This window comes from Montipora capricornis, chromosome 4, assembly GCF_036669925.1.
Source record: "Montipora capricornis isolate CH-2021 chromosome 4, ASM3666992v2, whole genome shotgun sequence".
NCBI lineage: Eukaryota > Metazoa > Cnidaria > Anthozoa > Scleractinia > Acroporidae > Montipora > Montipora capricornis.
This window is the reverse complement of record NC_090886.1, coordinates 55416961-55426960: the sequence shown is the minus strand read 5'-3', so window position 1 is coordinate 55426960 and position 10000 is coordinate 55416961. Positions and strand designations below refer to the sequence as shown.

Genomic DNA, 10000 nt, shown 5'->3' with positions numbered 1-10000 from the left:
GATTTAGTCATTCTGAAAAACTGGTTTTTGCTTCTTTTGTGAACTGTAGTGGCTCCTAAGAAAACTGTTACTGTTTCAGTTGCTTGATTTCTCCTTTACTTTAAGAACTAAGTTTCATCTGTCAATAATCTTTATTACTCTTCGATATGCTTGCAATGTTGTTTGCAGCCCATATAAATTTTAACAGGGATGTTTCCACCACACGCAAGAAAATACCTTTCATTTTGAGAATTCAAGAGGCATTTTTCCCACTGTACCATCATTGCCTTTTAATATTTGTCCACATGATTACCAAACTCCTGTGAAGCAACAGTTTTTTCTCCATTTCCTCAAACCTCAATACAAGACACATCAGTATCCTTGCCCAGCTGAGATGAAAACATACTTTTCCATGATTTGTGATGCTTTTCTGGTTTCAAGTCTTTAAAAGACTGCTTGGTTATGATATGTAGTGCATTCCTTTTTGTTTGATGCGCTTTTACACAGCATTAAATGCACTGAACATTTTAGCAAAAGAATATTTCTGTCTGATAATTATGAAGTTTAAGCTAAGAGGGATGCAAACAGGTACTTGACAGACACAACATTTATTTGGCACTTGCATATAACTTGCATAGTCTTACTTTAAGACTTCTGTTTCTGTGAAGAGGCAACAACTTCATTTCACTTTCTCAAGGTTTTGTTTTTGAAACATTGAGCATCAAAATGAGGGTTGTAGCTAATAAATTCAACTTGAGCTTATACTTTTAAAAGGTTTAATTAATTAAGTACTACATGTACTGGTTTTAAAGGTTTTAATTTCTTCATCATAATATTACTGGTTGGTTGATTGCAACCTCGTTTTCAGGAAAAGACCTTGGTTCAGCCTGGTCACATGGCACACCTTGACAACACAACTGGGCAAAAGTGTATTGGGTTGACAAGGCAGTTTTTTTAAATAAAATAATCTTTACCTTACAATTCAAGTATCAAAAAGGTCAAAAGAGCTCATGTTATATTCCCACAGAAGAATAATTACCAAAAACGTGGTCAAGCTCAAAACAAGAACTTTGTGATGTCGAGCAGCAATTGACATTCATAAAAAAAAATTGACTTTGTTAGTACCTTAAGTTGCTTCTGCAGAACATACACTATCATAAAACAATACACAATATAACAATAATAATAATAATAATAATAATAATAATAACAACTTTATTATTTACTCACATAAAATTACACAAGTATTTTTATCAGCTAAAAAAAAACTATTGACTTGTTTCATTAAAAAAGGTAGAAAACATTTTCCTCCAATGTTACTTATAGTAAAACCGTAAAAAAAAAAACATTACTGTGTTTGTTGCATGAAAACTTCAATCCCTTGGAATCAACATTGATATCGCAAAAACTGAATACGATAATAGGATGTAAGATATTAACTTCAAATATGGAAATCTACCACGAAAAACGATAAAAAGTAAGAAATAAAATATCGTCCTCATTGTTTTCAAGGAATATTTGCATGTCCTCTCTCGATGTCAAAGTCTTCTTGAGCCTGAGATTCAATCAACTGTCAGCCGACTGTTGGCCAATGCGTGGACGGACGTGTTGATGGGATGGGATGCAATTCCATTACCCCCCCCCCCCCCCCCTCCCATAGAGATCAAAGACAAAATAAATGGTAATGAATTTATATAGGGCATTTTCTATTATCATATTCAAATGCGTTTTACAAGCAATGGATCTATGGGTGAGATCGGACATCAGCATATATAGGCACTGCTGGCAGCCACTATCAGCCCATTAATGATCTCACCCAGCATATGAATGAATGAAATGAGACCTGACCACAACACCGGGAGCTCCATGCCCTACTCTTTACGAATAGTGTGTGGGTTCTTTTACATCCCACTGGGTTGTGAGACGAGGCCTACGGTTTATAGTCCTTATCCGAGAAGACTTGAAAGTCTAACCATTTACGGATGTAATTACAAAGGCAGCACTTTCTCCTCAGTTATTTAAAGACCCAGAGTGTTGTTGGTCAGGTCGGTGTCGAACTCACGGCCTCCTGCATGACAGCCCAATGCTCAACCAACTGCGCCACCGGTGTGTGGTGGAAGTGAGATTGGAAGTGAAGATCAATGAACAGAGGAAGTGAGATTGGTCAATCCCTACAAAATTATAATTCTAATTGTGTTCATTTGAGATGCACAGTTTTCTGGATGTCTGCATTGTGTCCACAGTATCAAGAGCAGCATTAGTGTGATCTGTTTTGCTACCTCTTGGCTGCATTTCCCTTAGTCATGGTAATTATTAGTGTACAATTTATTTTCCAACAGGTTCCTGAAAGTGAAGTTGAAAAGGCCATTGAGCTGCTGAGTTCATTACAGGTTAAATAGAATGGACACAACAGGAGTGTGATATTTATAACAAATAAATAATTTTTATCCTGCAATAACCCACAGTAACATTAAAAAACACAATTTTTTAATCGATTCAACATCCTCTTTAGAATAATTTATTTACAGCTGCTTTAACATGAAGATGCACTATGAAAGGTGTGGTGCCTTAGGCACATGCAAATGATTTATCAATCAACGGTGGATGCAGCCAAGCTCTGTGCTAATTTGTGCAATAAAAAAGCCCCTTATGGTAATGTGTCATGAAATGTGATATGTCGTTTTTTTTTTTTTTAATCCCCTGTCCCTTTTTCTCATGCTAGAAATATCCTTTAGGGCTTCCGTCTCTGTGTTGCTGTTTGTTGATCACCATCTTGGATAATCAGGCGTGCTTGAGGGAATTCAAACAAGGGCAGAGCATGAAGCAGCCCCTTTTATAGTGCATCTTTGTGTTTCATCTGAAAGTTCTGTGGCTGTTTGCAAGAGCACTTTTTAATGTAAATAAGTGTACCTATAATAATTATATAATAAGAATAATAATTATTATTATTATTAGGAGGCAGTGTGGTCCAGTGGTTAGGGCGCTGGGTTTGCATACGGTTGACCCGGGTTCAAATCCCGTTCTAACCTCTGGTTAGGATTTGTTTCCGGCTGTCCTGGATTCAACTCTACCACGCTTTGTAAATAGCCAACTGGTTGCCTCCTGGCAGTCGGGGTTCTTAACCCTTTGACACCCAAACCGGCCAATGGGCTAATCATGTTTCTGTTAAGTTTCTTTCCGATTATAACAAGTGGGGTGCCTGCATGTGAACTAGCTTGATAGCTAAGTGCACTTCCACTATAAACAAAGTATTTACATTTACATTTACTTTACAAATTTTATTTGTAAGTGTGACATCATGCAATTTCCTGCACCTATGAAAATTTGGGAAGGTTTTGATGGAATGACAATGACACAAATCATTGGTTAGTTTGGCAGTGAAACAGTTTGTGTGACAAAGAATTGCTGCAGCATCTACAGTGTACATCTTTATCTTTAAAGGGACTCTGTCAAAATATTTTAGAATATTCTACACCCTAACAAACCTCTTTCTATCATTACAGAACAAAAATACTGCCATTGTTCTGTTACCAAGAATTTTTACCTAAGTTTTGTCTTTGTGCTAATCATCCTCTCTAGCCTCACTTTGGAGCAAAAATTCTGTTGAATTTGTTTGTGCTAACGAGGCTTGTGAGGATGATTAGCATAAAGACAAAAGAATAGTTACTTAGCTTCCATTTATGAATACGGTCTATTAGTCCAACTTAAAAAACTGGTTGTAGTTTGATTTACGACAACTCAGAGTAGAGCAGTGGGTTTTAACAGCAGGTTGACTTTTTCTTTAAAAACAACAATACAAAGTAATGAATTTATTTTCATTTATTTGCCATGTCAATCTGGTGTTGAACCCACTCCTCCTCACTGCTCAGTCACAGATGAAACAGAGTTCTTTTCCTGTCTTTTAAAGAAAATAGAAAAACAACAAAACCTATTTGGGGCAATTTCAGAAAATAAGTGAAAAGAAATAAGTTTCTTAAGGTGATAGGCATTTTAAGGTTTCTACCCATGCCAAAGAAAAATCATAACGAGTCTTGAAAGTAAGGCAAGGCAATCTGTTATTAAACCATGAAAGCAGTGACATTTGCTGGGGTGACCAGTTCAATGTTACTGGTGTCACTTGAACAAAGGCACTCTGCTTCATTTTGGGGTATGTTTTGGGCAGTATGATTTTATATATTTTTCACTAATTTATTGAGTCTTTTGTCATTCATAATTTATTGCCATGGAATTTAATTTAATAAAAGAATAAGTGTGGATATGTGTCACATTTTATTATTAAGAATAAGGCATTTCCAAGCACACAGACAATAATTGCCAAGATATGCAGTCTAAATGATGATGACATTTTGTTGGGCCTTTATTGTAGCAGACACACTACAATAACAAAAAGCAAAAGACGTTGGTGTAAAAGTGAGGAACACTGCTCCACGATTGGCGCGACAGACGACTTTCGTGGCGACTAAAAGCCTGAACTTATCTCTCCAACGCCCAAGCTGAGCTGTGCCTGATCGGACAAGTAGTAGGCCAGTAAAAGCCAAATAATGATATTCAAGCCTAAAATCTCCTTGGCACTACAAGCTAAACTTCTGGCCAGCATCATGGAAAGAGTGTAGGCAGTAAAAACAGCTCAAGCCTCCTTATCTCCCCAGCACTATGTGCTGGATCAGACAAGAACAAAGGCAGATAGAGGGTGTAAAATGGCATAGCATGAAAAACACTTAAGGTTGGGGAAGTCGCTGCGAGATTTAACCGAAGCTTTAACCGAGAGGTGACCTAATTAAACTTGACAAAACCTCCGAAGGGAGGGTGAGAATAAAATTCGTAAACAGTAAAGGTACCCTTAAAATAAACTAAAGAGCTCACAGAGTGATACTTTAGACTTACCTAGATCTTTTATACTGAGACTTATGTCTAGGACTAAACCAATGGTGACTAATACACCATCTAATAATAAAAACTTATACAGCACTCAACACGACATGAATGGGGATAGCTGTTGCTTTAGGCCAATCCAGATAAAGGATATAACTGTAAGCAGACAGTATTAAAAGCAAGGATAAAGGATCTTAGTTCGAAATTTGGAATATGGGAGTCCATTCATGCTTCGTTTGCGTTGTGCAATGTTCCGTAATGATGTGACACAGAGGATGGCTCTAACAAGTCATGTTCCAACTATGTTTTACAACGCTGTTGTAAAGTGTTAATTATGGTAAGTGGGTTAGTGTACAGAGATCGAAGGGAGCTTAAGCACGCATGTTTTTAAGACGCGGACGGCAACTGGAAGAGAACATTTCACATGCCTGGGCAGTGGTGTCTCCCAGGTTTTTATACTTATCATCTCTAACGGAGAAAAGATACTTAGTAATATAAATGTGGTCGTGTGAATACAAGTTAAAAGGGAAAACAGCTCACTTCTGCTTGCCATCTGCATCTCAAAAACTCGCTTGCTTAAGCCACCTACTATTGTTCAGAAGTCCTCGGTATAAATCAACCACGGCAAATGGCACAGTAAATGTCAAAAAAAATAAATCTTTTATTCTGCCAAAAATAAAATAAAAACAACAAAAAAGGGTTGACAATTTGTGCAAAAAATGGTGAATCACACCGATAAGGCCTTGAGGGCAAACAAGTGCAGAATTAGAAGCTCTTAAAGTCCTCAACAAGTATAATATTACCTTGAAGAAGCTATTTTCTCTATGCACTAACCCACTCAATAATAAAACAAACACATTAATGTCCTCCACCCCCTGCTAAAAAGAGGCAATTTTGTGGATTCTGAAAAGTTTAATGCATTCCAATCTGCTTGGGAGAAAACAGAAATCTTGCAGACAGTTTTTGAGATTTGAAAACCGTTGAGGTACTGTAGCAAAAGGAAAGCCTGCAAAAATTCAGGTTTAATCCCATTTCAGCCTTCCTTTCATTACAGAAAGGTAATGTTCATAACATTGATCATATAAAATATCATCATACTTTCCCTGGACCCCTTTATAAAATGTGTACTTTTGTAACTTATTGGCCCTTTTCCATCACCTCCTTAAATTTTGTCACATGTGCACTCTTAAAACTCTGTGCAGTCCAAAGAGATGTCTTTTATTTACAGCATGTACATTTGAGAGGCTTATCGTTGTAAAAGAAATTTCTGTTACAAAAGTAGTTATACTTTCTGTAGTTATTAGGGGAGCAGGGCTGGCACAGTGGTAAGTGCACTTGCCTTCCACCAATGTGGCTTGAGATTGATCCCAGGATTCCACACCATATGTGGGTTGAGTTTGTTGGTTCTCTACTCTGCTCCGAGAGCTTTTTCCCCAGGTTCTCTGGTTTTCCCCTCTCCTCAAAAACCAACATTTGATTTGTTCGGATTACAGTTGAATTGCAGTCTCCCCGATCAGTGGAGTGCTTGTGCGCAGCTAAACAACCTTGAGACAAACAAAGCTACTACTATTATTATGATTATTATCATCCCAAGACCTCAGACTTCCAGCACTTTTATGAGGATATGCACCAATCCGAGGAGTGCCGACTTTTGCATTGTTCTTGTTCGGTCCTTAATTCCTAGTTGCTCCAAGTAGGCTGCCAGCTTCTTTGACACTGAACCCGATGCACCTACTACCACTGGCACCACTTTTGTCCTTAATTTTGTATTATTATTATTATTATTATTATTATTTGCTGGTAAAATCACCATCTACTGTAATATTTCAGTTTGGGCTTAATATTTATAGCTGTACTCTTCACGTTACTTAAACTGTGCTGCCTTCGTTTCCTGACATCCTTGTTGGAATGTCAGACTTCATCTTCTTGCTGGTTATTTTCATTATCGTCCTGATTGCTCAGGCTCTGTTCCAGGACCTGTTTGTCCTGTTTTTGGTAAATTCATCCTCATTCTTCTTCTTGAATAATACTGCCAGTGTAGAATTTGCTGTTCATCAATAAACTTTGCACATGCAGGATTCACAAGTTCTCTTCGAAAATGTTCATATTGAAGAAGTTCAAGAAAATGTAAGCACTGAGGGTACCTGGGGGAGATTTAGATGAGAAATGGTTTTAGAGTGTGTCAATTTTTTTCCATGGATCTGAACTGCAGAATACATGAAATTAAAGTCACGAAGATCATCACAGTTAGGTAACTAAATATACCACGCTTACACAGTTATTTCATGAAGAACTCCATTTCACATAGAGGGTCTACTTATGGAATGCACTAACAACTTTTTGTTCTAAGGATATTGGCAAACAGACCTATCTGGAAAAAACGAGAAACTCCACAACATTAAACACCTTTGACTTTGGTGTTGAGTACCCCCACACTTTAAGAAACATTGGGGAGGATTTTATTACATACCAGTGGGGAACAAACACTTTGATTCACTAGGATTATTGTGATTTTATTCTCTAAATATGAGTATATTAAAAGCACAGGTAGTGATTACATGTAATTACCTTTTTCTTTTGCATTCTTGCTTTTTCTTTTACACTATATCACAACCCCACAAGTGAAATCTTTAACTGTTGTTGTGACTAAATAAAACTCAGGCCCTGTATTGTAAAAGCAGGCCTGAAAAAAGTCCAGGCTTGGATTCAAACCCAATTTACTGTGCAATTGTGCTGGCACTTGCTATATTAACCCTAATAGCCAGCTTGAAGCTGGCAAGATGCAAGTTATATCTTGTATGAGGTGAATGAAATATATATGATATAACCCTAACACAACTCCAAATTCATGTGATACTGAGGAGGAGGCCGTAGTCATAAATCAATGCTTTCTGGTTCCAGTAGTTGTCTTTCTTTCAGGAAACAAAAATGAAAAAGCTTTGGATTAACTTTCTCCATTAATTAACAGATTATGGTAGAGGGGAACTAAATCCCCATATGAAACCATACCCCTTTTTTAGTCAAATGCAAAATTAGAAAATACTGAAAAAATTGCTTCCCTTGGCCGTTTCTCTCAATTGTGGACAAAACTTGATCGGATCAACAAGCGTGCAGCTCAAGTGACATTGAAAGGACTGCCGGCAGACTATAGCTAAAAACAACAAAGAGTTCTTTTATTTTCTATAAATTATTGCTCACTTTAAGAACTTGGCATACTCTGGTTTTTTCCAATACAGCAGATATTTCAGATAATTTATGAATGACTGTTCTTTGAAGTATCCTCTTTGTGCAAGAACTGAAGAAAGATAGAAAGTCATGTCAGTTTATTGCATGATCAAGGCCTGATTGGTTGATATTGCTTACCTGTCAGTTAAAGGGGCTGTGTCACAGTATCTAAACTAGATGATTCTGAGCAAAAACAACCCTTATCCAGATTAAGATTTTTGAAATCTCAACCCTCAGCCAAGAAAAAAAATTGGGGGGGGGGGGGGGTGGGGACTACTAACAAAGACTACCGAAGAAAGAGCCCTTTTGGCAATTGTTTTTCTATTAATTATCTGGAGTAAAAATCAATCTTGTACCCCGTGAGAGAAAGATCATAAGTACATATGTATCACGCAAAACTAAAAATATATTGTGATCCAAATCAACCAAAGAAATATTGTTTCACAACAATCGCATGTTTAATAGGAAAGACAACACCTCCACATCTTTTCCCTCAAAACAAGAAATAATCAAACCAAACCCAGGACAAGATGAAAATGTTCGACTTACAATTTAAGTAGTGAGGATTAGCAAGGCATTGCACAAATTCTAGTTCAACTTGAAATCTCATGCGCGCTCCATCTTCGGTCTCTGAGCATGCAAAATATGATAAAAGTTAATATATAACTAAAGAAAGCGAGAAAAAGTACAGAATGATGCGTTTTACCCGCTGTCTTCAATTCCAAACCCTCAAGAGCAGCAGCCATTACATTAGATTTCCTGAAGGACAATTCAAGGAGAATTACTTTCCCATGTATATTCACTTTTAGTAGCCGCTGGTTGAAAGCACCACAGTACCTGCCCATTGTTGCTAAAAACAATCATTATGGTCTGTTGTGTTCGGCCAACATGGCGGACGACTTCGAGGGAAGAAACAGCGGTGGATGGTCTGGCGGATTTTACGACAATTTTGGCGATTCTCCGCGGTACTTTAAGTGCATAATAGTATTTAAAACTTTGGTGTCTTTTGTAGGACAATGATTATCTCTTATTGTGGCTGTTTTAGGGATTATGGCGGGTCATACGGTGGAGGAAGACGGCGTGCTGGCGGTGATCGGGGTGATCGCGGTGATCGTGGTTATCGTGATCGACCTCCAAAACCTTTCCCAACTGAGCCACCCTTTACTGCATTTGTAGGGGGACTACCACCGGACACAGTCCAGGGAGATTTAGATATGATCTTCGGAGAAATAAAGGTTTGTTTTCATGGGAATCAAAGTCAGAAATACTAACTCTTAAGAGATCGACATCATTAATTTAACAACGTAATAATCGATACATTGCGGCTGATCACTCTGCAGTGAACCTATGCGTTTCTTTTCATAGTCAAGTTTTCTTTGGTGAAAATGCACCGACAGAACTAGAAGCTTCCTCTTCTGAACATCTTTAATGTTTGTTTCACACTTGGTACACGTGCATAATTTTTGCGGTTAATTTTGAGGGTATGAATTTGATAAGGTTAGTGCTTGAGTTATTTTCATATGCTGATTTTATTTATGGTACAAGTAACAAGCGTAGGTGAGATAATTTTTTGTATCTGTTGAGAACCATCTTGTGATGAGTGAACACACTGATATAACCTGAAAATAATATTATTTTTGCAATGCAGATCTTTGCAATGATGAGTTTCCACTTTATGGTTTGCATCTGACGCCACTTGTTAGGTGGCAAGAACAATAACCTGTCTCTCTGCTGGGAACTAAACTTTATTATTTTGCAAATTCAGCAAAAATAAATTGTATTGTATTGGCATCCAACATGGGTGTAAACCAAGAATAGCATGAGAATTTAGATTCGAGGTAGTCAACCAGCATGCTGAAGTCTGGAAGCCAATGTTTCGACCATTAGCCTTTCTTCAAAGCAAATCAAGGGATTGTGGGTTGGT

General features: G+C 37.5%; 3 protein-coding genes across 4 annotated transcripts in view; 2 read left to right on the top strand and 1 right to left on the bottom strand.

Annotated features, from left to right (window-relative positions):
- LOC138047554 (cytosolic arginine sensor for mTORC1 subunit 2-like) overlaps positions 1-4233 on the top strand; it is a 12195-nt gene extending 7962 nt beyond the window's left edge. Inside the window, exon 9 of one of the 2 annotated variants that reach the window (XM_068894455.1) lies at positions 2319-4233. In XM_068894455.1, the coding sequence (XP_068750556.1) occupies positions 2319-2378 (60 nt within the window). In that variant the 3' untranslated portion in view covers positions 2379-4233. The remainder of the gene's footprint in view (positions 1-2318) is intronic. The other variant, XM_068894454.1, reaches the window with a different exon arrangement.
- A 1510-nt stretch (positions 4234-5743) lies between these two features.
- LOC138047556 (mediator of RNA polymerase II transcription subunit 31-like) lies at positions 5744-8856 on the bottom strand. The gene is made up of 4 exons (XM_068894457.1): positions 8783-8856; positions 8626-8706; positions 8050-8146; positions 5744-6995 (listed from the first exon to the last, which is right to left on the bottom strand). Exons 1-4 carry the CDS (start codon positions 8820-8822, stop codon positions 6794-6796), a joined length of 420 nt encoding a protein of 139 aa, XP_068750558.1. The 5' UTR covers positions 8823-8856; the 3' UTR covers positions 5744-6793.
- Positions 8857-8946: 90 nt separating this feature from the next.
- LOC138047555 (eukaryotic translation initiation factor 4H-like) overlaps positions 8947-10000 on the top strand; it is a 16031-nt gene continuing 14977 nt past the window's right edge. The window contains exons 1-2 of the mRNA XM_068894456.1: positions 8947-9041; positions 9122-9311. Coding sequence (XP_068750557.1) covers positions 8965-9041; positions 9122-9311 — 267 coding nt within the window. The 5' untranslated portion in view covers positions 8947-8964. The remainder of the gene's footprint in view (positions 9042-9121; positions 9312-10000) is intronic.

What these genes read in the sequence shown, in the direction of transcription:
- LOC138047556 (XM_068894457.1), bottom strand. Translation starts at nt 8,822, where the DNA reads ATGGCTGCTGCTCTTGAGGGTTTGGAATTGAAGACAGCGG. An exon ending in TTTGGAATTGAAGACAGCGG is followed by an intron (nt 8,707 to 8,782) that starts GTAAAACGCATC and finishes TTGCATGCTCAG; the next exon opens with AGACCGAAGATGGAGCGCGC. An exon ending in TAATCCTCACTACTTAAATT is followed by an intron (nt 8,147 to 8,625) that starts GTAAGTCGAACA and finishes ATCTTTCTTCAG; the next exon opens with TTCTTGCACAAAGAGGATAC.